General features: G+C 36.9%; 2 protein-coding genes across 5 annotated transcripts; both read right to left on the bottom strand.

The window, feature by feature from the left end:
• Positions 1-830: 830 nt before the first annotated feature.
• mmd (monocyte to macrophage differentiation-associated) lies at positions 831-26,168 on the bottom strand. Of its 4 annotated transcripts, none has more exons than XM_077202289.1 (7): positions 13,123-13,431; positions 11,141-11,222; positions 7,285-7,445; positions 7,002-7,076; positions 4,890-4,991; positions 4,319-4,388; positions 831-1,906 (listed from the first exon to the last, which is right to left on the bottom strand). In XM_077202289.1, the coding sequence occupies exons 1-7, from the start codon at positions 13,146-13,148 to the stop codon at positions 1,703-1,705; spliced, it is 720 nt and encodes a 239-aa protein (XP_077058404.1). In that variant the 5' UTR covers positions 13,149-13,431; the 3' UTR covers positions 831-1,702. The 4 variants fall into 4 exon arrangements, with proteins under 4 accessions (XP_077058404.1, XP_077058403.1, XP_077058402.1 ...); XM_077202288.1 differs by lacking the exon at positions 13,123-13,431 and adding an exon at positions 26,029-26,168 and having other exon boundaries at positions 1,588-1,906; XM_077202287.1 differs by lacking the exons at positions 11,141-11,222; positions 13,123-13,431 and adding an exon at positions 26,029-26,146 and having other exon boundaries at positions 1,588-1,906.
• A 39-nt stretch (positions 26,169-26,207) lies between these two features.
• LOC143711005 (small integral membrane protein 36-like) lies at positions 26,208-26,551 on the bottom strand. The gene has a single exon (XM_077202305.1). It carries the CDS (start codon positions 26,499-26,501, stop codon positions 26,208-26,210), a length of 294 nt encoding a protein of 97 aa, XP_077058420.1. The 5' UTR covers positions 26,502-26,551.
• Between the last annotated feature and the right edge of the window lie 921 nt (positions 26,552-27,472).

Below are 27,472 nucleotides of genomic sequence, written 5' to 3'. Positions count from 1 at the left end.
GGCCGGATCTGGGCCGACACTATGTTGCAGTCTGGTGAAAATATTACAAAACAAAAGCTTTAGCCGTCGAACAAAACACTTAAATATGTGAGATAGCTGCGATCCAGAGCTCCGGGTTTAGCACTTAAAAAACATCTGAGTTTCCACCCAGCGGATCGCAGCGATTCCTGAATCCCAACAGATCAGTGCTTCAACTGAACAGTGCCTGTTAAAGAGCGCAGCTGAACAAATTCACAGTGTCAGAAACCAATGACGGTCCTTGGAATGATGATGATGCCTACTGAAAAACACAATTTCCCATGATCCTCTGAAACTCAATATAGTCTCTGAATATAGGTAGTGATGTGCATGATGGGACAAAGATCACTGTCGATATCTCGATCTCTCGGGTGGTTAATAAGTGAACCTTTTGGCAAACTTGCCAAAAACAGTCATATTTCACTACAAAGACTAGAAAGAAAAGAAAATTGTAAAAGTTTCATGAGAATTAAGAACATTATCCCCCAAATTCAGTTGAATATAATGCAATAGATTAACAAATTGTCTTAATACATTAGGATACATTATCTGATGAGATTATATATATATATATATATATATATATATATATGAATGAGAGAGAGGGAGAGAGAGAGAGAGAGATTAAAACTATAACAGTAATGTAAATAAAAATAATTAAAAGTAAAGACAATTGTTGTGACAATTAAGCAGGTTTTCCCCCAAATTAAATTGACTATAATGCAATACAATTATATATTATTTAATTAATTTTATTCTATCAAATATTATATAAAATAAATCAAATAAAAAAAGACAACGAAAAGGACAAATGACGTTGACCAGGAATTATATATATATTAAAAAAGAAAAAGAAAAAAATACAGTAGTAATGAGATGTAAAATGTCACAATGCAACAAAAAAACTTATTGGTCCTAAAAACAGTATAGGCTTCAGTTTCTTTAAGCATTTTGTTCTTATGATTTTGGGGTGAAATATGACCAGTTTTTTTGTCAGATGCATCATAACAGACAGTGGATATGATTCTATCGTCAAAGTCACAACAAGCAGGGATCAATTCGACCCGTCCTCGGTATCCGTTTCTCCATTTCAAACTGTGCTGAATTTGAGAAACATCTTTCAGGCGGTGAAATAACACCTGGTTGTGTCCGCCATCTTCCCATCAGCTTCTCAACGACAATATCTCATGTGCGATGATGGGAATATCAAACAGAAGTGGTTCTTCCAGTTAGAAAAGTACCGCATAGAAAAAAAAAAGCTCGGCGCTGCACTTTCAAATCCTGCTGAAAGAGCAGAAACACGGCGAGAGCGTAGAAAACCACCAGCGCTTTGTAGAAAACAAACTAGCTGTACGTCTGAAGTAAGTTGAGATGTAAAAATAGATCTGATACAGAAAGTCACAAGAATAAAGCAAACTAATTCACTACAGATGATATGAATCAACCACCGAGTGTGTGTGTGTCACAAATGATCATCACAATTCATCTGCTTTCAGTGGAATATATTTACATAATACTGACGAACATGTCGTTTCAGCTGTTCGGATGAGCACGCCATACTGCGACACACACACTTCGCTGATCGCAATCGGTTAGAAAACGGTAAACATTGCATGGTCGTACTGGTAAACGATGGTGTTTGAAGCATCGGGACGAGACGATCATGGTGTTTTGGTGGTAAAGCTCACACGTCCCGGATGTCCTCCAGCGTGGGGCTTCGGTACAGGTACTTCCAGATGGCGTAGTAGTGGATGGCGGCTGCCAGCGCCACGAACACGTGCCAGATGGCGTGTGCGAAGGGAATCACGCCGTCGGATTTGAAGAAGAAGACGCCCAGGCAGTAGACGAAGCCCCCGAACGCCAGCTCATACAGCCCGTCTGTGTTACTCTAATCAAAACAACAGCAAAACAGTGATGGACATGAAAATCAAGCTTGGGTTTTTACACATTTAAGTGTCCAGAAATCCTAGTCGTAGCCCACTATACTTCCCCACAGATGGTTGAAAGGTATTTAACTGTAATTAAACGGTTCTGTGGTTTAGCACTTCAATGGGTTTTTCGGTTAAAGGGATAGTTCACCCAAAAATGAAAATTCTGTCAGTAATTACTCACCCTCATGTTGTTCCAACCCCGTAAGACCTTCGTTCATCTTCAGAACACTAATTAAGATATTTTTGATTAAATCTGAGAGCTGGATCACTCCTCCATAGGCTTCTTCAGGGATTGAACTTGCCAAGTCATCCTCATTTATATATTTTTTTGCCAGCCCCGAAAAGTTATGAAAGACATCGTTAAAATAGTCCAAGTGACTACAGTGGCATAATCTTAAGATTATCAAATGACGAGAATACTTTTTGTGCACTAAAACAAACAAAAATAACGACTTTATTTCAACTATTCATTTCCTTCTCTGTGGGCCTCGAGTCAGTTCACTAGTGTAATAGAGTAAGCTACTGTTTTTGTACATCACACGCATCACACACATCACACACATGACCAGCGTCGGCCAATAGTGAGCCTACGGTGTGACGTACAACACAGAAGCTCTACGCTGTTTCACTAGTTTAACTGACTCGAGGCCCACAGAGAAGGAAATGAATAGTTTAAATAAAGTCGTTATTTTTGTTTGTTTTTGCGCACAAAAAGTATTCTCGTCGTTTGATAAACTTAAGATTGAGCCATTGTAGTCACTTGGACTATTTTAACGATGTCTTTCATAACTTTTCGGGGCTGAAACAATATGAGGGTGAGTAAATACTGACAGAATTTTCATTTTTGGGTGAACTATCCCTTTAAATGCCTGAGCTCTTAATAAAAAAGTTGATGTTGTTAATTTCCAAATTCTCAGGCACCAAATAAATCTCCCTGCATTAAGCCCCTCGACCACAAGGCGGCGTCAGAGCCTGTGACGCGGACACGTGCGATTAGCAGTCACATCTTTATATTTAAATGAACACAGTTCTGCTGTTGTCTATGACTCAAATTACACATGGGCCTAAAGCAAAGGTTATGTTATAGTTCACTAGGGTTTGAATTACTCACATCACACACATACACTAGCGGGAAAAACACACTTGCTAACTAATCTAGTTGTCTAATAATAACCTGGCATTGTATATTCCGAAAATTGTTGGATCTTTTGTTCCTCTTTTATAAGTTGCTCTGGATAAATGTGAACATTTAATGTTTACTATACAGAAAAGCTGTACACAGGTCTTTATAGTACTGCATAATGTACACTGTACACAGGTGCTGTATTTATACTTTATGCGAAAGAGACACAACCGGTCAAACCATGGCTGGATTGTTATATCAGTTATTAAGAAAATTAAGTGTATATTATGACTTTTTTGTTGAGATCATGAAATGCTTAATTGTCATGTAAAACAATAAGTAAAAATAACAAATAATTCTAAACAGTAAAGTATATATTAATATCACAGAAGTATTATGTGTAGCTCTGTTCATTTATGCTGATTAAATTATATATATATATATATATTTTTTTTTTTTTAAATAATTTTACAGCAAGTAATAGAGTAAAACATCATGGTGAATAAACGTTCTCTTAAAATCCATAATACACAATTACTTTGTAAACGCTGCTGATCAATGTATGTATATAATTATATATACATGCATATATATATATATATATATATATATATATTCACACATGTATACACGCACACAACTTGCTATCAAAATAAATGTGAATATTCAATCACCTAGCCTTACTTGTAATACATAATTAATATTAAAACATTTAGGCCTACAATCTGTTGTTCTTCCGCTGCAGTGGTTCCTCCAACACGCTCTTAAAATCGTCAGGTTAATTAAAGGTCTGATAATTAGTGCTTGACCTTTACAAGTGCGTGTAGACCTCAGATCGGCTGCGTCTGAAATCACACACTTCTCTACTATATAGTAGGCGAAAAACAGCATGTGACAAAAGTAGTATGTCTGAATTCTCAGTTCTCATAAGAGTCTGCAAAAATTCACTGGATGACTGACTACTTCTGAAGTTCTCCTACGATGGACACTTTACTATCGTATGATGCAAAGGGGGAGGATTTATGAATGACTGTGAAATGACAGTAAAATGACGCTGGAAGGTCACATGATAATGACAACATGGCAAAAGTAGTACGTCCAGATTACATTCATACTATACAGAATGTGCTTTTTTTTTTTAAGCGGTCGTGAAGTAATTACTTATTTAAATAAGTACCTACCTAAGAGATTTCAGACGCAGCCGTTATCTTAATGAGCTCAACAGGAAATGATCTCACACACTCACCATTGATGTCACCACCAGTGCAGGAAAGAAGCCCATGGTCAAGTAAAACGCCAACTCCACTAACTTATACCTGCACAAATCACACACACTTTATCATCAGACACACATTCAAGAACATGAACAAGAACAAATAATAAAAACACATAAGAACATTAAACATTTCTCTACTGTTAATTGCTTTAATTGTCTAGTTTGTGCATGTTGAAATATCAATCTTGTCCCGCTTAATACACCTTATTTATTTGCAATAAACCTGCACCTAAAAAATATTTAGGACTATATTTAACTATGTATTTAAATTGCATACATAATTTAAACTCATTTGGATTACACAGTTAAATATTTTTTTGAGTGTGGAAATATAAATAAATACGGTGTAAAATTTCCTTGAAGGATCTATTAAACCAAAATGGCACTTTTAAGACTATTAAAATATTTGATTTAAAATGCTGAGTTCTGCATTCAACAATATAATTTAACCCTTTGCGCATGTCAATTATTACCCTAGCCCATAATTAAGAAGATACGATGTCAGATACAGTCTAAGACATGAAGTTGAAGTCAAACGTACTTTTCGTGGTAGTTAAACACATAGATGGTTCCGGCGGCCGCCATCAACCAAACAAACCAGCGCATGTGAGCAGCGAGCGGCCCGAGCTCACGCAGATTCAGCCTGCAGGAACACACACACACACACATACATTAGTGCAGCGCTCATCACACAGGAATGTGTGTTTAATTAATATATAAGCATTCGGTTATACGGTGTCATGTTTCAGTGTAATTATACATGCAAGCACTGAATAATATTAATTAGGGTAAAGGTTTGTTTTAGTTGCATGTAATCATGCATAATTTACTGTTAATACTACAGTAAGTGCATGTAACACATGTAACAAGGACATTGTAAAACAAAGTGTAAACAAGCATTCATATATTGATGCTCGGTTACTGATGTGTGTGTATTTTGAACATGGCTCAATGAATTATATTTTAGAGTTAGACCTTGTGTTCATTTTACAATTTTAAATCACTGATAATGCTGTGAAACTACACGTGAGGATGCTAGCATGATTTATGCAGAGGAAAGTGACCAAACGCTGTCATGACAGACTGCTGGATCAAAAATGTTCACTGACATTACAGAACATCGTCGAAATGAGACAAAAATGATGCATGTAAATGCATTTTTATACAATGACTTCACTTCTGCAAGTATGTTAGATGGGAGATACTGTTAAGAAATGAGGAAATACATTGATTGTGGATCAAAAGTCACAGCAAAGACATTAATAATGTTTCAAAAGATTTCTATTTTAAATAAACTTTCTATTCATCAAAGAATCCTGAAAAAAAAAAAACTTTTCCCCCACAAACATATGAGCGGTTTTCAACATTGATAATAATAATCATCAGAAATGTTTCTTGATCATCAGATCATCATATCAGAATGATTTCTGAAGGATCATGTGACACTGAAGACTGGAGTAATGATGCTGAAAATTCAGCTTTGATCACAGGAATAAATTACAATTTAACATATATTCACATAGAAAAAACTTATATTAATCATCACTGTATTTTTCATCAAATAAATGCAGCCTTGATGAGAATAAGAGACTTCTTTCAGACACATAGAACTAAAATAAAATATAATATAAACCTGGGCCCGCATTCATAAAGAATCTTAATGGAAAGAGTAGCTCCTAGTGACAAAATTATAAGAAAATTCTTAGAAATGTGGGCGTTTACTCTTAAAATTAAAGAAAAAATCCAAGTAAAGAAAAAAATAATTCAGAAAGCATCTTAACCCTTAAAAGAGGTATTAAGGTCAAAATTGTCAGGAGCACGGACAAGGACTTTTAAGAGGCTTAAGAGTTTCTTTAGCGGAGGAGAAAATGGCAGAAAGACGAGTAGGGAGAAGAAATTCGTTGCAGACAATGGATGACCGTGAGTTAATAAGACGCTATAGATTGACACCCGGCCCAAATTTTCCTTTAAGGATGGCCTTGTGTTCATCCACTAAATGGGCTAACAGTAAACACTGTTCCTCTGTCCAGTTGGGCTTTCTCATCCTTCTTGGGTTTGATTCCATGTTTGTTACATTAAAACCAACATTCAAACCACCACTTAAATAGACATGCCAGGAATCAGTGTAATTGGAAAGAGTGGAACAATTTTTATCATTCTAATCCAATCAAATACCTTATAGCAAATTAACAGCATGGTAAATAAAAAAAGGATTTATATACACATATATAATGTGTGTGTGTGTGTGTGTGTGTGTGTGTGTGAGAACGGTCAAATAGGAAAAATTATGCATGTAATTTCAAAGTGAAGGCTTGGAATAGACCCTATACTTAAAATCACTCTTGTTTCCCTTCTTGGACAACCAACCAATCACAGTCTTCAAAAGATTGTGTCATACATAGCAATGGGGTCAACCCCGCCTCCTCACTAAGATAAAAGTTTTTGTCTTTTCCTTACTCAGAGTTGCTCTCAGATCAGTCCCGAATTGCTCTTAAGCTAAGACTCCTACACAAAAGTGTTTAAGCTAAATTAAGAGTTTTCTGAGAGGATTCTTAGAATCTTTATGAATAAGGGCCCAGGTCTTTTGTTTTTTTAAATGTAGCTCAATGATTTAAAATATGATATCAGTAAAAATGTCTAAACAAAAGCGTACCATGGTGTGTAAGAGGCAGCGATGAAGAAGTAAATGACGACTCGATCACACATGTGGAAGCAGTGCTCCATGCTCCTGAAAGAGAAGACACAATTTAAAGTACAGTCAAAGTTTGTGTCCCATACCAAAGACTTCAGTAAAAGCAAACTTTAAAAGTTAAATAGTTTGCAACGTCATGGGATCTGAGTTGCACAACTACAGGTTGATATGTTACTCTTTTACTCCATTTACACATTTATGACTCCCAAAGCAGTGATTCTGTGATGTGAACCGGCAAGCAAACCTCATGTGGCTCTTTTTCCAGGAGATGATGTGAAAGACGGTGGAGACGAGGAAGAGTGCGATCAGACCCATGCCGTAGACCCAGGCCGTGATCCGCTCCCAGCGGTCGTCTGACAGCCGGTGTAACAGCGCCATTCCCACGAACGCCGGCACGATCAGGAACTGCAGAGGGGCGAAGACAAACCGTAGCATTTAACTCTTTCCCTGACAGCGTTCTTTAATAAAAAAAGAAAAGTTGCCAACGCCACCATTTCTGATCATTTTGACAACTTAGAAAATCTCAACATGCAATATATCAAAAGAAAGAACAGACCCTCTGCTTTTAAACAAACACATTTTATTCAAGCTTTATGCATTATTTTATCAACACTTGAATGTTGGTAGGTTTAATAAAAAACAACATTTTGAACAAAAGGCTGAGAAAAATCATCAGAACGATGATGAAAACATAGATGGAGTAGATCGAGTCCATCAACACCCCCAAAGCTTCACTGTAGCTCGTCATAAGTTGACATTTCATTCAGTAAGATTATGCAGTTTTGATTTATATGCTGTTTAATATATATATATATATATATATATATATATATATATGCCTCATTAGCGGCTGCTATTCGTAAGCAAGGGGGTAATCCATCAGCCGGAAACTGAAGCCTCGCGGGAGCCGCCATTGTAGAACTTCACCTGCTGTTAGCATCCTTTGACTCCCATTCATTTTGGCGTCACTTTGACAGCGAATAACTTTACATCTGAGGCGTCCAAAGACTTCATTTGTCTTTTATTTATTTCTAAATAAACACGACAATGTATAAAAGGCTCCATTACTTTGTATCTTACGTTATGGCCCCGTTGAAGCCGTTTTTGTTAAAAACAGGCTAACGATTGCGTCATAACCACGCGACTTTATGACGCACAATAGAGACATTACTGTATAGACAGGAGGAGAAGCTCGCGGGCAATCTTTTACTGTCAATCGGGGGGACATAGAAGCATAAAGTCAAGGGAGAAGCCCATAGATAGAGAGTCCATAAAAGCAACGGGACAAAATATTTCAACGTTTTTGTGGAATTAGGTGATTCAGATTTGTCTTGCCGCAGCTACTAGAAGATTTACAACTGTCAGACTGTCGTCACGCTCAGTTTGAGCCTGCGCAGTCGCTCAGCCATCAGACAGGAAGTGCAATAATCGGGCTTCAGTTTTCTCCGTTGAAATCAATGGGGTCGCTGCATCCATTTCTTTTACTGTCTATGTTCGTAAGCCGTCCGCCATATTGGAAAGGTCAAAGTAAACATTCGAGAGTAAGTTGACTGAGCGTCTGCAACCAGAATTAAATGCATGTATGAATATCTACGTGACTTCAGCAACTAACACAATACAAAAAGACAAAGGTGTCAGCTGACACAACGGTAAAATCATTAGTAAAAGGTAAAAACATTCAAAATGCCATAGTAAAAACCTGTAATATTGAGTTTATACATATAAAAACACAAGCCAACACATCCTGTGAAAGATTATCCCATTTTCTTCTGGAATTTAAATCTCGGCGGTTTCACAACCAGAAGCTGCGCGATATTGTGGCATCATTGATTTTTACACGTGCAAAAGCAATGCTTCTATCACTTGTTTTTGCTTCTTCTTTGCCTGTGTTTTGATCCAGAGACCAGTACTCTTTCAGAAAATGCAAAATAGTCTACGGTAGCACAGTGAAAACACAGAAAACTGGAAAATTCTGTCAATGGCGGGGAACCGCTGTGTCATAAATGATGGGAAATTGGCAATGGTGTGGAAAGAGTTAACATGGCAACATTTGGGAGTGTCCCGCACAGTTGGGTTTCTTTTGATCGGGACCGGAGAAAAAGCCATTGGATGGTTGGACAAATTGTTTGTTTTTAGCGGTTTAGTCGTGTTATTTTACTATGTTCGAACACGTAATGAGTAAAGCATCACAGAAAAATAATGAGTAGTGAAGCCCAACATCAAGACATTTTTTTTTTCCCCTTAACACAATGCTTGCAACCGACCGGTCAATCAATTTGCCGTCTCTGAAGTTGGTGAGACGTGAGGACTCATGAGTGAGGGGGTTTTAGTGTGATAAAAGACAAGATTTTGAACCTGTAGCTTTATATCAAAGCGATCACAATGCTAAAGTGGCCTATAAGTTGCACGAAAAAAAGAGTGGGAACTGGGAAACTCTCAAAATGTGAATTACACCCATCGAGGAAGAGAACACGAAATCAGAAATCAGAGCACAATCGAATGATACTGAATACGGGACTATACTACGGATATATTTTAAACCGTCCAGACTAATATACTCGTCCTTGATCAGTTTTTACTGTGCAAACTTCTGCATTATGTTCCACGAACTTCAGGAAAGGATTATCGTACAGTAGGTCTACGCATCAATGAATGACACGTGTTTGGATATCATGATGTGTGCATTAACGTATGTGAGATATCTGCTAATTACATCACTTTTTGTACTTAAATTGGCTTATTCTTACTGTTGACATTGAGAGTGATGCGTGTGTTTTTCTGAGGGTTAAAATCATCGATGTTTCTTTGGAAAGGACGGGTTTTGGTGAGCTTTTGAGCTGATACTGTGGCAGAAATAGTCGAGTGTTTTTACATTATTCATCTCAGAGTTCGTACAATCTTTTGAGAGTTAAACTCAAGCACTTATTTCAAAGACTTTGAAGTGCACTTTAAAGTTCTTTGGAAAAGCACTTTAAAGAGCTTATAAAGTTACACTTTTTGCAGCACTTTAAAGTTCTTAATATTATCCAATTTAAATGTTACTTTTAATGTGATGACCGAAAACAAACCAACTAGGTTTGTACATGTTACTGCTATTAATGAAAGTTCACTTCACCCTCAACTCGAGCTCAGCACTTTACTGTCAAATGTGCATTTCCAAGAATTAAATGTAATATTATTAGTTACTGCATTTTTAATGCAAAACAATGGTAGTTTTATGATTAAATTACCTTTATGATTAAAAATCCCCCCCACCCCACCAAATCAGGTGCTGGTGCCACCATCCGAACTTAGGGTGTAGTTTTACACTTGTAGTTTATTTCGCTTGGTTCGGACCAACAAAAAAAAAAGAATTTGTCGTGGTCCAGCGTTCACATTAACATTTTTAACACCGAACTATATCACCGAAAGATATAGGGATATGTTCACAACCTGATTGGTATTAGGTATTATTAAATATTACGTACATTTCATGGCATAACTTACTGAACATCTAAAACAATACAGTGTTCTGGGATAAACACACTTGCTGTATGTTTGTAGATACATCATATGGTATTTTGACCAGCTGAGAACTCATGAAAAGCTTATAAAATGTGTGAATGAGTCAAAACAGTGTCAGGAATCCCTCCGTCACACACCAACCAAGATCTGCTGCGTGGAGACGCGGTTCTGATCCTGAACTGTGATGGGCAACATCACGACTATGAGATAAAATAGGTATGCTTGAGGTTTCTGTCCTGTTTAGGGTCACATCTTTTGACATCATGTCCTGTTTTTGGTTCGTTTACGTGTCTTTGGTACGTGGTGCGTTCATATTTCACCAGAGTTTGTTTGGAAATGGACTAAGACCCATCTTTTCAGCGTCTCGGTCTGATTGTTTGGTGGCACCAGTGTTCAGATGTCAGCGTTTACACTTATTCATGAACCGGACTAACAGAGCAATCAAACCAGAGTTCGTTTTAATCCAACCAAACCTGCCGAGTGTGAACACAGGCACTCCTGCTCTTAAGTGTCAGTCTGGAGCCCTGAATGACATCAAAATGAACGCATGGGTGGATTTATTTACTTGTGTTAGTTAAAGAATGAATGTCGGTTACCGCATGGGTGTAGCAGTTGGCCGCGTGCTCGTAACATGTGGGCTGGTAACGGCAGTTTGCAGCCGCCCGGGTGTTCATAAACCTGAAACACAACAAACCGTTGCCTTTATTTTTCACAATGAACACTGCTTACTTCTGATGTAAGTTTGGACCGGTGTTATTATCGGGAACTATAACTCTTATAAAAACATTTATGTTCATTTAAATAAAATGAATGTTAACCAAATAAAATATATTAAAAAACATGTTTTTTAATGTAGCTAAGTGATTTGAATATGATGGCAATAAAGATGTATAAACACAGACTGCTTCCATCTGATATACGTTTGGACCAGTGTTATTATCTTAAACTAAATGAAGTCAAAGTACCAAAATTACTAAAACTGAAAATAAAAAATAATACAATTAAAATAGACATTTTAAAAAAAAACCAATACAAACTGACTAAATACACAACAAAATTACTAAAAAATGTTTACTTGAAAATGGAAAATAAAAAAAGATTAATTTGGGGGAGAAAAAAAATCAATAAATACTATATTAATGATACTAAAATATCACTGGATAGGACACACCAGTATGACATTTTTTTCCTTATGGACACAAATGGAAGAATGGAATTTTTTTTATAGTGAGTGACCAAGGATGTTAAACAATTTGTCCAAAAAAAAACATTTCTTTAAAATACAAAGTTTAAGATAATGCGGACATAAATGCATTCAATTTTGTTATTTCTACATAATTAAAATCAAATTAAACTTAAATAATTAAATGCTTGTAAAGAGGGAAGAAAAACTCTTTTTTACTTCTGTATCGGTCTAATAAAATATAGAAATAATGAACATACACCAGCCTGTGACTATTTCTGCCAGATCTTTCTCTATCAATGATGTGTAAAGCAAACTCATAACCTGCAGAGTGACTTTGTGATGTTTTTGTCAGGCCTGTTTTTTGAAATGCTAAACTCCTCAACGGATGCAGCAATGATGTCAAACATGGTGGCGTCTGATGCAGTGGTGCGTGCTCATTAAACACACACACACACACACACATCCGTATCCATACTGCATTCCCCTCCATCCCTACACCCATGCAGATGAATCCTGACACAGCTGGTGTTTGGAGAGGAGATATCAGACCATGAACTGAGATAAACCCACCAGCACAAGTGAGTCTAAGAGTCATATAGAGTCAATAAATAGACATGCACTGATATCTGTGCAAAATCTGATCTCTGAACACTAACAGAGGGAGCGAAGTCAATAATCATCTTTCCTGGCAGGATCAGTCTGTCACAGGACAGGCTTTTAGATCAATGCAAGTTCTGATCCACAAACATGATGCATCTACAAGAGAATAACAAATCTATTGTATAAAGAGATCAGAACATGCAATGAAACAAAAGCATGATCAGATTGCAGTGTTTTTCTGTTCATCTCTGTGAATCTGTAATGTATAAAGCACCATAAATATAAAAGTGACTTGACTTGGTCTGATCTTTGCATCAAGAATAAAGGTCTGATCTCTAATTAGAGACTACATAGTCAATAAAAACAGCTGGTTTGTAATGCATGCATGATCTGATCTCGACACAGAAAGTCAATGCACTGAAATAAACCATGATCAGACCACAATATGAGCTGGAAATATGCATGATCTGATCTCTGCATTAAATAAATAAAGTCTGATCTCTGAATAGGGAATGCATGGTAACGTTATAGAGTTAATAAAAGCACATGCTCTGCTATCTATGCATGATCTGAATAAATTAATAAAAGCATCATGTCAGGATGAGCATGTATGCCAGTACACTGATCTCAATACAGCACAAATGCATGAAGATGCACGACATATTCAGATTTCTGAACAAACAGACACAATTAATGAGCAATAAACAGACAGACAACCATAACAGACAGATCAGACAATGCGTTGTAATAGTAATATGACTCGTTAGCTGTCTGGCTAGCCTCCTTACTCACCTCTGGAGACTATTCACCCTCTTCATCTCGCGAATACGCAAATCAAAAACAGAGCTGAGATCAGTCAATGAATCGGGTTATGAAAATGAATCAGATGTCCGAGGCCTGCGGCAAAATCCCCATTCACAAAAAAATCAATCCCAGACCGAAACAAAACTCGTCCGTGCCACCATAACTGCTCAAACACACCCTAAATCAACCATGAGACCGTTTGTCACATCATTCCATCCTGTGTCTGATCCCTCTCTTTCTCTGCCTTTATCCCTCTTTCTGTGACTATCAAAAGCCGGAGTTGTACATTTTAACCTTTTTTTTTTCTTTTTTCCGGCAGACATGATTGACGGGGACTTCAGCCAATGGGAACACGGTTGGAGTGGGGCGGTTGATGAGTTCGACCAATCATCGGCGGAAATGATATCGCTTTGTTTGCGCAACAAAGGAGGGCGGGGCGTATGGTGGCGAGCGAGAGTTGCCATAGCCTACCTGTTTGAATCATGACCTGTGTTCAAAAGTGACATTGAATAGAAACATGACGATTCTCTTTTGTCATTCAATTGTAATTTAAAACGATAATTATGAAGTGTAACTGTAATTTAAACATAATGTGGTGAGCAGCAAAAACAGCAAGCAAATGTTTTCCTTATTTCTGTGACAAATGTCATCTACCATTTTTTTCCTTCTTTTTCTCTGCATTGCCAGATGTTATTTTTCCTTGTTATGTATATTATCACTTTTTATACTGAATTACAATTATGCAATAATAAGTGCTATACCATGTTTTTTGGACATGCATGCCCCTTCATTCCCCCGTAATCAATAATTGTATCCCTTATAACTCATTTTTGATCATCAAAATTACATATTTTTAAAAAAAAAATCCTTAATAGCTCCAACATAGCTTCAATGTAACTCCACACCCTTGCCTTATTTAGTATATGTGCTCTATGAATATGCAAATGAGCCCCGCCTCCACTCGCTCACAGCAGCTCAGAGATCCACGCATTGATTACACACGTTGATCTGATTGGTTACAAGTTTGTGATGTCAGAAACACCAGCGATTTCAAATTGCGTTTTCGAGACTGTTTTTGGTTCACTGCAGTTTTAAGGAGAAAATACTCAGCAATGGTGTCGACATGGTTTGTCTTAAAGCATATTAAAAACATCACAGACATAAACAACATTAAAAGCTGGATTTTTCATCACAGGGGGACTTTAAAATACTGAGTAGTATAAATAAGTAGCCTAATGGTATTCATGTAATCATTAAGTTTTATCAAATTACCATTTTAGTGTAGGCCCATGTTCAGTTCAGTTCCAAGGTGGTGTTACAATGGCATGTGAAACCACAGTACTGCAACTTCCTTTTAAAAGCGTAAGCCTCTGATCTCTAGCATTTGATATTTCATTAAAAACACATGATCAAAATGCCAATCCGTGTTTTTCTCTTTTAGTTTGATTGCATTGTGTGTTTGTAACCCAAAAATGGTTCTTCTGACATATTTCTGTGAAAACCCCCTTTGGTAACCTTTATTTTTAAGATGCGCAATTGTATACTTATGCTCCTGTTTTGTAAGTGAATTTCCCCTTGGGGGTGAACCCATTTTTTTTGTTCATGAACACACACTCATAAAATGCATCCCTACCCGCATTTTGCAACTAATGCTGAAGGCGAACTTGCACAATATCAATGTGAAACAGTGTGTTTGGGTGAAGAGCAGCCGTGGCTCAGGGATTCTGTGACCAGAAGCAACATTACATAAACCAGAAGCAACGGCATTAGATGTCTGAACATTTATGTAAGGCTGTTAACTGAATTAAGAAGTCATGCTATTCGTGTTTTCCAGGAAAAAACATCTAAACATACTTCATGCTCACCGAGGCTGCATTTATTTAATCCAAAATACTTGATCATGTGACACTGAAAGCTTGAGTAATGATGCTGAATATTCAGCTTTGATCACAGGATTAAATTACAGTTTCAAATATATTCAGATTTAAAACAATTGTAGCAAAAATTTTAATTGTAGCACATATTTCTGTTTTGAGTGTATTTTTGATACTCGGTACAGACAGGATTTATCTATCTGACTGCAGGTCTCATCGTCTCAGACTCTAAATGTTTGCCAGTCATCAGATTATGCACAGAGCTCTTAATGGGATGATAGTGAGACTAAAAGCTGCATGTATTTCAGCATGTTACAAAAAAAGTGGAACAGTCATGGTATTAGACGACAATTTGATATTAATTTGATGTACATTTTGAACAGCAACCAAAAGACCTGTGAACTGCACCAACTTAACCACTAGTAAATGTGAGAGCATGCGTTTGGACGATGTGCTTTAAAGGGGTATTTTAGCCGAAAATGAAAATTCTGTCAGTAATTACCCTCATGTTGTTCCAACACCGTAAAACTTTTGTTCATCTTCGGAACACAAATTAAGATATTTTTGATGAAATCTGAGAGCTGGATCACTCCTCCATGGGCTTCTAGGTAACTGATATCCGCCCGGCCCAGAAAAGTTAGTAAAGACATCGTTAAAATAGTCCAAGTGACTACAGTGGCTCAATCTTAAAGGGCACCTATTATGCAAAATTCACTTTTACATGGTGTTTGAACATAAATGTGTGTTGGCAGTGTGTGAGCAAAACCACCCTAGAATGATAAAAATCCACCCAGTGTTTTTTTTACAATCTCAATAAATCATAAGCACTGTCTCAGAACGAGCTGTTCTAAGATTCGGCTCAGTGTGACGTAGAATTGAGCAAGCCCCACTGACGTGGTTTGATTGACACTGTGGTTTTGGCATAGACCCCGCCCTCGGTGATCTGTACACCATCCTCCATTTCAACGACAGCCGGTGTTCTGACGATTTGTGCTGCCTTGTCGAAAATGTCTCCTAAGAAACATAACTGTTCTGTTGTGGGATGTAATAATGTTCATAGTAGTTTCCACTTCCTTCCGACATCAGAGCCACTGAAAACGCAGTGGATGGATTTTATTTACGAAGGAAATGCGCCACTTAAACTTCCAAAATACATTTATGTTTGAGCGAATCATTTTCTGACTGACTGTTCTGTGAACGAGCGTCAATTCAAAGCAGGTCTTGCTTCAAAGTTAATCCTCAAGTGTGGATCGTTGCCTACTATTCGCGATCCAACGTCACCAACAGTAGAAATAAGTGTAGGCTAATTTATGATTTTTGAGCAAATAGTCATTTCAAACGATGTCAGCCATCAACATAAATGCGCATGCGCGTAATTTGCACGGGGGTTACGGGGGTCATGACCCCCTCAAAAATCAGATCCAGCTAATATAACCCCCCCAATATCATCACATAATTCAGATTAAATTAAATATGAAATATTCCGAATGAATACTTTTGTTCGTTTTCTTTATTAAATTAATTTGCCACCAAGAAAGATAGTATTATATTTTAAATAATCTGTACCCCCCCGTCCACCGCACCGACTACTTGGTATTACCCAACCCGCTTTCTCTACCAAGTTTGTTCACTATTTTGCGCAGTCTCTGGGATGAATGGTTGGAGAAAGCTGACGGTGCATGCTAACGGTGAAGATGAAAAGGACACCGAAAAGCTGCCAGACAACGATTTTTCATTGTTGGTCGACACCAGCCAAAAAGAGGAAAAATCCTGACCAAACGGAGGTACCCCATTGCAAAGTTAGCTGTTAAGTTCATAAGTTAGCTCAGCGTTTCTCAAAGTGTGGGGCGCGAGCGCGGCCCACTTGTGATGAATAGAGACATGACAAGTGGGGCGCGACAAACAGGTTTTGTGCCCATCTTTTTAATTCCTTTATTTATTGACCATACACTCAAAACAAAACAAAGACACATTTAAATGTAAGCTTTACTTAACCATTTCACACGTAAGTTTAAAAGTTTTTCAATGCGACCGTTATTGATCGTAGTATCACTCACTTTATGGTTCCCATGGAGACGCGTCATTATTGCTTGTCACACCGTATGGTCACACCGCAGCCACAATAGCTGAATGATGATCTGCTTTTATTTCCTTTTTTATTCAAACTTTCACAGATTCGTTAGCTATAGCAGGATATATCTGATATTCCGATTGTCAAATATGTGCAAGTGGATGTGTTTTGTTGTTCAAACACCAACGATCGCGGTAGTTGAGCTATATGTGCAACGTATTTTAGGTATCGAAAATACTTAAAAAAAAATACGTACATTATTAGGAATTTACCACCTCCGGCTCAATTTGATATTATTATTATTATTATTATTATTATTATTATTATTATTATTATTTGTTCTTTTTGCATGGAGTTTGCAAAGTGACAAAATGAATCAAAGCACAACTAACGTTAGTCCACACTTGTATTTTCTCAGTTTCTGAATTTGATGTTATCAGAGGCTAAATGCAAACACAACTTTTTTTATCTACTTTTGAGTCTTATTTCATGCAAAGTGATAATATAATTGCACTTTCATTTTTTCTATTTGAAAGTTTTTAATGCTGTTATTTGATGTTAAGTTTTTAAAATCTGATGTTACAAACAAAATGTCTTCAAAAGTATGTAGAAGGTGGTTACATTTATTTCCATTCCAGTAACTTCACACATTACATTTCCGTTTGCACTTGTAGGCTATGCTGCTTTAATTTCTTTGTTCCTACTATTTAGTTTATTTTCTTGAACTGCTATTTCTTATCCTGGACTGCCACCTACTGGATAGAAAAGGCAACAGCCTAGTAATTATATGAATAAAAATCTACATGTTTGAATGGCCAAAAAAAAAGGATTAATCATAGGTGGTATTCCACACATTAAAATAAAGGTGCAAGCTGCACTCCAGTGTGCCACCCTGTATTGTGTAATGTATTGAGAGTTGAATTGTGCATAATACATTTGCTGCATGTAGGTGTCAATACAGTGATGCAATTGATTAATCTTTAAGTTCTTGTTTTTTTTTTCATTAGATATTGAACACAAAAAAATCAATTAAGTGGAAGCTGCCACTGCTGGCTAGTGTTTAAACACTTAATTTAACTACGGTGTCATTATGGCATAAATAGTCAAGTGAACAGCTGCATTTACGTTAAGTAGCCTAAATCAGTAAAAGTATCGCAATGTATTTCTAATACAGGAACGGCAAATTAGCATGTTACCTTTTACACAAGAAAATTCTTCAATAAATTAATAAATATGCTGCGAGTTTAACCCCCCCCAATGGTAGACCCAAAGTTACGCCCTTGTAAATGCGTCTAAAGTTGTTGTCGTCGTCGTAGGATGTCTGTGTTTTATAATTCAAACCTTGTTTGTATAGTGTGTAACCACACGTTTATAAATATTTTTTTAAAGATATTGTATTTAAAACTGTGCATGTTTTCTGTAAAGACAAGACATCAAAATTGCTATGTTTATACAAAGGCCAGCACACCGACACGAAGCTGTAGAACGAGGGATATTAGCGTGCAGACAGAAACATCACATAAATGTAATTTTGTTTGTACGTAGCAAAAGTTATCACAGTATTTGTGTTTGTAGTTTCAAAACATTGCGCAAACGTTATCACAGTTTGTGTGTGTCTGTGTGTGTGTTGCACATCCATAATTGCAAAGGGGGCGCGATTACAACTCTATAAGTACATACATGTATCAAATAACCATTCCGAGACGTCCTGGTTCTCATTTGTGTTTCTTCTGCCGGAGTCTCTTCATCATCTGGGTCTGATTCCGGTTCAAACTTGTACGGCTGAACAAAACAGCGTGTTCTCTCACTCTCAGCCATTCTGCTTCTACCGACTGATGTTTGCAAGTTACGCCCTCATCCAAAGGCAGGGCGGGGATATGCAGCTCATTTACATTTAAGGTGGTACACACCAAAACAGCTCTTTTTAAAACAGGCCCCAAAAATGACATTTTCAAATGGTTATAATAAATTAACTGTGGGGTATTTTGTGCTGAAACTTCACAAATACATTCTGGGGACACCCGAGACCAATATTACATCTTGTAAAAAGGGGCATAATAGGTGCCCTTTAAGCTTATCAAGCGACGAGAATACTTTTTGTGTTGAACTTTATTCAACTATATATTTTCTTCTCTGTGGGCCTCTGACGTTACTTTAATAGTGTAACAGCGCAGCGCTTCTGGGTTGTACATCAGAACATAGGCTCACTATTGGCCGACGCTGGTCATGTGTGTGATGCATGTAATGCTGGCCAAAAGTGAGCCATTCTGACTACATTTTTTTCACAGAAGAAAATGAATAAAGTTGTTATTTTTGTTTTGTTTTTGTGCACAAAAAGTATTCTCTTCACTTGATAAACTTAAGGTTGACCACTGTAGTCACTTGGACTATTTTAACAATGTCTTTACTACCTTTTCTGGGCTGGCAGAATGAAATTGCCTAGAAGCCTATGAAGGAGTGACCTCAGATTTCATCAAAGATATCTTAATTTGTGTTCCGAAGATGAACGAAGGTCTTACGGGGTTGGAACAACATGAGGGTGAGTAAATACTGACAGAATTTACATTTTTCAACTATCCCTTTAATCTCTAAAGATAAATCCCTACTTCTTCAGATGAACTTCTTTTGTAACACATACACAGAAACAGTGGCTGAGGCCTTTATAACCACATGCGTTCCTGGAAATTTCAAGAATTTGAACCCTTTGCACTGGCTCTTAATGCTATAGAAACAGTCCAGTTCAGCTGGTAGAGGAAGTAGAGACGGCTAAATTAACCGGGGGATTTACACTAAGACACTAACAGGAAAGCTGATCCTTCCCTTCCTCCTTATAATCTTTCATGACGTATATCTCTACAATCAAATCTTCTGATCCTATCTGTTTACATTAATATACGCCGTACACTGGATGTGGTGCTCAACAGACAACTCTATTTGGATCTGCAAATGGAATGTTTTAAAAAAAAACATTCTAGACCACACTTAAAATAAATGCATCAGCAATAGAACATCAATTTCAAATGTTTACTGTGGAACTCGGAACTCTACATCGGAATACTGATTAGAACACACCCGAAAACACGTTTCTGAATTTATGTCATTTACTTTTATCTTACATTTTATAGTGGATATTAGATATCCATAAGAGGAGATCTTTATCAATCTTTATCAATTTTTCTGCCAGAAACCGCATATTCCTGCCAATCGAAATATAGTCAGCTAGATTGATCACACCTCACCTTTTCAGTTTATCAGACCAACATTCAAGTTAATTTGATTAGTGCTTGGCACCGTATGCATTTGTTTCTCCTTTCACAATCACTCTAGACAAGTGACCTGTAATGCCTAATGGATCTTTTAGTGGCTTGGCTCGGCCTGACGTTGGTCCAGAAGGATTTGATTTGATGAAGGATTGTTGTCAGGATTATGTTGTGTTTTTTGTGTTTGGTTCTGCCATTATAAGTTGTCCTCATTTCCATTCTGCGCACCTGTTTTTGAATTAATTAACTCATTCATTTAGGGTATATTTACATGACAACGATATGCTTAAAATGGAGAAGTTTTTCCTTTTCCGCGTACAGACGACACCATTGTCTAAAAGATCCCCATTTACAGGATCTGCGAAAACGACTAAAAACGCTGTATTCTGCTGCCAGACCATTATATGGCGATGAAACACTATAAACTGAACACGTAATACTTTGCACTTTGAAAACCGTTTTTCAAAAGTTTGCATTTTCAGGAACCCAAAACGCCGTTGTGTAAACGGACGGCCGAAACGCATACAAAGGTTTAGACAGCCGCTTAGTCTGTCTGGTTATAGCCCGTGTTTTCAAGTTCTTTGTCCGATCTCCTCTGTGTTTAGTAGTTGTGTTTTCTACATTTATCTCCTGAGTTTCCTTGTGGATCTACAAAAAAAGAGGATTTGTTTGATTCTTTATCGCTGTCCGCTCATTACAGCCACCGTTACTTGACAATTGTATGACCACCATATTTACTGAGGCCTGTAGGCTTCCATAGTATTTACAATACAAAAACACATAAAGCTGTGGTGAACTGTGAACACCTCATATTTTACATATACTATATATATGTGTGTGTGTGTGTGTGTGTGTGTGTGTGTGTGTGTGTGTGTGTGTGTGTGTGTGTGTGTGTGTGTGTGTGTGTGTGTGTGTGTGTGTGCATACATATGTTGTCAGATCTTCTTAAAGAAATATCTAGTTTAGATAAATAGTTTCAGGTCACTAAATGGAAAACATTTTTCACCTTGTCTCCTAAAGGTCCGGAGGGACTCTATGATATTACACCAGATAGTTCTTGTGGAGAGCGTGTTGTCTTTAGGAAAATACCTCTCATTACTCTTTCATAGACTGTAAGAGTAGGAACCACAGTGACTTAACAAAATGGGCCACCTGAGAGGAGAAAGCTGAAATAACATCCCAGTACAAACCCGCTGCCAGAATGTACACATCGCTGATCTCCCAGAATCCTCTCTGTCTATCTCAGATGCCTTTATCCTTGTCAAGATGCCAGTTATGTTTTTCTTTTGCATTAAAGTCCCCCTGTTGGTTAAAATCCAGCTTGTTGTTTATATGTCTATGTTGTGTTTTTAATATGCTTTAAGGCAAACCATGTGTAAATTCATAAGTCGACACCATTGCTGAGTATTTTCTCCTTAAAACTGCAGTGAATCAAAGACAGTTTCAAAAACACAGTTTGAAATCGCTGGTGTTTCTGATGTCACAAACTACCCTTTAACCAATCAGATCAACGTTTGATCGTCAACGAGTGGATCTCTGCGCTGGAGTGAGTGAGTGGAGGCGGGGCTCATTTGCATATTCATAGAACCGCGCATACCTAGTCAGGCAAGGGTGTAGAGTTACATTCAAGCTATTGGCATTATTGATGAACAATGAGTTTTAAGGTATAACAGTTTTGACTACATGCAGGGGGACTTTATACAACAACACCAAACAAAAAGCTAATGCTAAGGCTAAAAATGTAAGAGTTTGTTCTATTTCCCAATTAGAATCTCAATTAAAGCCCCCATAAAGAGTTTTAATGATGGAACTGAAACCAAAAGTATATGTGTCTACTTTTGAATAGGTAGAAGTGCTTAATACGCATATAACTGTGACAAAGCTCTATCTTCTGTTATCTGTACGTTAAATATTTACTCTGTGCTACGAGTCACTCAACCTTTGAAACGATGGTCCGACAACGATAAACTTTTTCCACAGATATTACTGTGTCAAATTATCATATCTAATCACCACTTCAGTGAGCTGTCAATCCTTTTTATGATGCTTTATTTGCATAAATTATGAATTATTCGTTGGAAGAAAGTAATGAGTGTACAATACAAATGTGCAAACTGAACAAATTCAGTGCAGGAACTTCAAATGGCTTTCTGGCCACTGCAGTTCACAACTTTCTGTTTGTCTACAGTCTTATAGTTTGCACAAAAATATACTGTTCTCGCTCTGAGAAACTGAAGTGTAAAAATAGCCTAAGTAAGAAGTAACATGACGTAGAGCTCAGCGGCTAATGGGCTCAAAACAGCTCTGTGCAGACGATTCAAACTCTCACAAACACAAACAAAACATTGCTGTGTTTTATGTAAAGTCACAGTTTATCCTCTAAACAACTTCAGCATATGGGTAATAGTATTCACAAGCCAATGAGATTAATGCGTGTAACCCGTCAACTCAGAATAGATGCTGTATGTTGTCGTAGACAATTGTTTTTAAACCAATCACCGGCACTACGAAAACTTCCCGGAAGCTCCTGATCTCCATTTGACTGATTCATGGATCAAACAGTGTCCAGAAAAAGACTCCAAGGAAAATCTGTGTTGCTCAGGAGTTACTCTTCTACAGCTCCGGAGATTAATGACGTTGCCAGTTATGTCACATTTAAGTATTAGCTCTGCACGTCTCAGATGTTTCTACAAAAACAGTGAATATACCGTGTAAAAAAAAATCCTGTGGTTGCCTGTATAATCTTGTAAATACAGTAATGGTCAAATGGCCTGGTGGTTAAAGAGTCAGACTGGTAACCCAAAAGTTAAAGGTTCGATTATCTTGACTGGTGGGGAGTGAATGAATAGCGCTCTCTTCAATACTCAAGATTATTGGCATCAATGGTTCCATGTAGAACTTTTAACATCCATAGAATCTTTCAGTTCCACAAAAGGTTCTTTATAGTGGAAAAAGGTTCTTTAGATTGTTAAAATGTTCTTCACACTAAGGAAAACAAATCTTCTTTTAAGAACTGTTCACTGAAAGGTTCTTTGGGGAACCAAAAATGGTTCTTATGGTGTAAAGCCCAGCTGGATCCGCGGTTTTCCGATCAGCGGGTGAAGGTCTCTTCACATTACCGTCTTTCCATGTGACAAAGTAATTTGATTAAATTAAATAAATTTCTTATGTATTAACTCGTTATTTCATCTGACTCCATAAATGAAGAAGGCTTTATGATATCTGGGCATCATTAAAAGTGAACGAATATTTAATTATTCTTTTTTAACTCTTTACTGAAAATATAAATTCTCTGGTAATAGCAATAATCAATGCAAATGTTTATAATTTATTATGTCAGGTAAATGTATCACGCCAATTGCATAATCAGTTCAAAGATAATAGATACAAACATCAAATGCTCTGAAATACAGAGAGAAGATGCAGTACCTTGACATTATAAAAACAACATGATGCAAAGTGTTTTGGTGGACTTTACATCACGGGCTAATCTGGTTACAGAAAACGCCCGAGCTCTAGTTGCATTTCATTATATAGACAAACCTCATTTCATATGTAAACATGAGTTCACAGTGGGAATTCACATTAATCACTGTCCCAGACTTACTGGGGGCAGAAGTTGATTTACGTGGAACCATTTGCTAACAGTGGGAATTTGTATTGAGTTTACACCTTCTGAGAACATGAGGCCATATGCCTGGAAGACACACCCTCCTATGTTTGTGAATTATTTCTAAACTCTTAAATACCTTATTACCTTCTGGTTTACTTCTTTGAGAATGAGACATTTGTACCAGTCGCACTGAGACATTTCAAATGATATCAAACATGTGTGATACTGTATGATCATTATTCACATTAAACTATATAGATTCTTGGGTGAATTTCAGGTGATCTCAGCATGAGGGAGAAGGAGTTGGGGGAGAATGCGGGGTCAAGGGAAAAGATGTAGATTAGGATTGCTTAGGTGAGACTTGCGTCTCGAATGGTGCACAAGAGAGAAATTCAACTGTTAATTTGCTTTGTTCTCTCAGAGAGTTGCGCTATCTTCCAGTTCTTCCAGTCTTGCAATGGCATCAAAAAAACCCTTTTGGAACCATTATTTTTAGATTGTTAGACCTTTTTACCAGAGAACCATAACAAATCACCAATTGTTCTAAATTTTAATTCTGTCCAGGAGAAACAATTGAGCCATTAAAGTGGCATTTGTCTTGAACACAAATACAAAACAAAAAAAAAACCATCATAGTAATACACATGCAGTAAATAATGCTAAACATTAATTTAAGGTGTAACATCCTAACTGATAACAAAAAAAGCTAATAAGAAACTTAATTAATAATATATGTAAAGTGTCACACATGGAATGTTGGTAATGACAGAGGCTTTTCTCAGTAAATAAAAAGATGATTTCTTAATTTTTACTTCCAAAAATAGTGTATTTAATAGTATTTTACTGTAAAATTACATGACATATAAGATCTTTGTTTCCCCTGTAAATAATAAGAGAACTTACTGTTTACCAATTAACCAATTTTTACTGTAGTATGTTTACAGTAAAAATTCCGTTAAAAATCTTGTTAATTGGATAATATTAAGTAAAAAAAAACTGCAATAGATCTACCAGGACAGTTTAAACAATGTTACAGTAGTACACTATTAAATGTTCAGACTTTGAAAGATTTACAGTAAAAAAAACCTAATCTGATATTCCTACAATTGCCTGTATGAGACTTTACGTCTGATTTTGTTTAAACAATCATGTTTCTTGATAGTTTTGTTATGAAGTACGTTTGGGTTTTGTGTCACATACTGTGTTGTTTAATTAATGTTTACTGCATTATTCCAGTGTCATGTGTGTTACCATGATGGTGTTTGGTATTTGTGTGCATGACACTGTGCAATCTGTATTTTAATTTTGCAGCTTGTAGAAAAGCTATTTATTAATTGATCGTGAGTTTTTTTAACTGCCTCCATAATTATAATGCCTATATATATATACATATATTTTTTTTTAAACAAAACAAAACAGAGTAATAACTATTTTTAACATTATATCAGTTAATAAAATAAAGCCTACAGGTTTTTTTTATAGTAAATTTAAGTTCACCCCAATAAAACCTAAAATGTTGCTACCATATTTTAAAATAAAGTTCTGGCAAACACAGCTGCCGTTTTTATATATATATATTTTGTAAAGTTCACAGATTTTTTTTTAATTTTTACTGTGTATAAATTTAATATTCAAATCATTAAATCGTGGAAGAAATGCTTGAGTTTACACTGAGACGTAATTGCAAACTGTTTTGAAAATCTGAGCAGTTTGAGACATGACTAAGATCTGTTCTGAATAATAAAGGTTCTTTATTGGAATCAATGGTTCCATGAAGAACCTTTAACATCCATAGAATCTTTCCATTCCCCAAAAGGTTCTCTATAGTGGAAAAAGGTTATTTTAATTATTAAAATGTTCTTCATACTAAGAAAAAAAGTTATTTTCAGAAACGAACACTGAAAGGTTCTTTGGGGAACCAAAAAAAGTTTCTTTTATGCAAAACCCCTTTTGTATACATTATTTTTAGACCTTTTTTCCATAGAACCACAACAAATCACCATTTACTCTCCATTTAAATTCTAAGAAACAACTTAGCCATTATAGTGCCATTTGTGAGGATTTTTTTTTACTCACCGTTTCTTCAGATAATCCAATCCGGGCATGATTCAATCTCGGCACAGAAGTTCTGAATTGTTTAAAAACAGACGCTTTACACAAAACATCAAACGAGAGATACGGTCCTTGCATAGTGATGTACAGTAGATAAAAAAGAGACAATGTGCTGTTATAAATTGAGCTGTTATCAGTCCGTCTCAGACCAAAGTACTCTTTTTCTCGGTGGCCGGCGGTTCGTAGGTGGTCACCATCTTGTTCTGTTCCCACCGGGCGTTGGCGGGCGAGCTCTGCATGACCACCAGCCGGATGGGAGCGGCGTTGGCATTGGGCACGGGGTCGGGCGCGTACTCCTTGGTGGGGTCTTTGCCCTGGCAGTCGTAGAGAATGCAGGAGATGAGGAAGACGAGGAGGAGGATGACATAGCTGGCGATCAGTATGATGAGGTTGAGGGTGACCGGGTCGATCTCCACATCGTCTGCGATGAAGCTCATGGTGACGGTGGTGGACGACTGAGAACCTGAAGGACTGAGTCGGACCCTGAGCGCTGTCTCAGGACATAGAGACCTGAGAGGGATTAGTTCACACAAATCCCTCTCTCATTCTGCCTGTCTCTCTCTCGCTCTCTCTCTCTCACACACACACACACACATGTTGTGTTTTCATGTTTTATGGGGACTTTCCATAGACAATGATTTTATACTGTAAAAACTGTATATTCTATCCTCTAACCCTAACCCTACACACACACACACACACACACACACACACACACACACACACACACACACACACACACACACACACACACACACACACACACACACACACACACACAGTTTCAGTCTAATGTGCTTTATTGGCATGACTAATAATTGTACATCTGTATCGCCGTAGCATTTTCAGCTTAGCCTCTGTCTGTCAATCACTCAGTTTTAATGCATTTTGTTGGCATCACAAACACATTTGTACTGCCAAAGCATTTGCTGATGAGTTTCCAAGGACAAAATAAAAAATTGTGTATAAGTCAGTAAGATGTTTAGGTGTTTTTGACAGACGTCTCTTCTGCTAACCAAGTCTGCATTTATTTTATTTACAAAAATGCAGTGAAAACATTAATATTGTGGAATATTATTACTATTTGACTATAACTATTGAGTTTTCATCATCATTACTCCAGTCTTCAGCGTCACATGATCCTTCAGAAATCATTCTAATATGATGATCTGATGCTCAAAAACATTTCTGATTATTATCAGAGTTGAAAACAGTTGTGCTGATTCAGATTTTTGTGGGAATCTTTTGCAACATTATACATGTCTTTACTTTACTTTTCACCCATTTAATGCATCCTTGCTGAATAAAAGTGTTCATTTTCTGCAAAAAACTTACTGACCCCAAAGTTTTGAATGGTTGTAAATCACACTTAAAATGTCTGAATATCATTGCATTGATATATTAAAGC

The sequence above is a fragment of the Siphateles boraxobius genome, unplaced genomic scaffold (genome assembly GCF_051911475.1).
Source record: "Siphateles boraxobius isolate OS27281-9 unplaced genomic scaffold, OSU_SipBor_1 49, whole genome shotgun sequence".
Taxonomy (NCBI): domain Eukaryota; kingdom Metazoa; phylum Chordata; class Actinopteri; order Cypriniformes; family Leuciscidae; genus Siphateles; species Siphateles boraxobius.
The sequence above is the reverse complement of the archived record's forward strand: the minus strand, read 5'-3'. Positions and strand labels throughout refer to the sequence as shown.

Excerpts from the sequence above, each read along its gene's own strand:
- LOC143711005 (XM_077202305.1), bottom strand. The coding sequence starts at position 26,501 with ATGAGCTTCATCGCAGACGATGTGGAGATCGACCCGGTCACCCTCAAC.
- mmd (XM_077202287.1), bottom strand. The coding sequence starts at position 26,142 with ATGCAAGGACCGTATCTCTCGTTTGATGTTTTGTGTAAAGCGTCTGTT. Across the intron at positions 7,077-7,284 it reads TGGAAAAAGAGCCACATGAG|GAGCATGGAGCACTGCTTCC; the intron begins GTTTGCTTGCCG and ends CTTCTCTTTCAG. Across the intron at positions 1,907-4,318 it reads CACTGGTGGTGACATCAATG|AGTAACACAGACGGGCTGTA; the intron begins GTGAGTGTGTGA and ends TGTTTTGATTAG.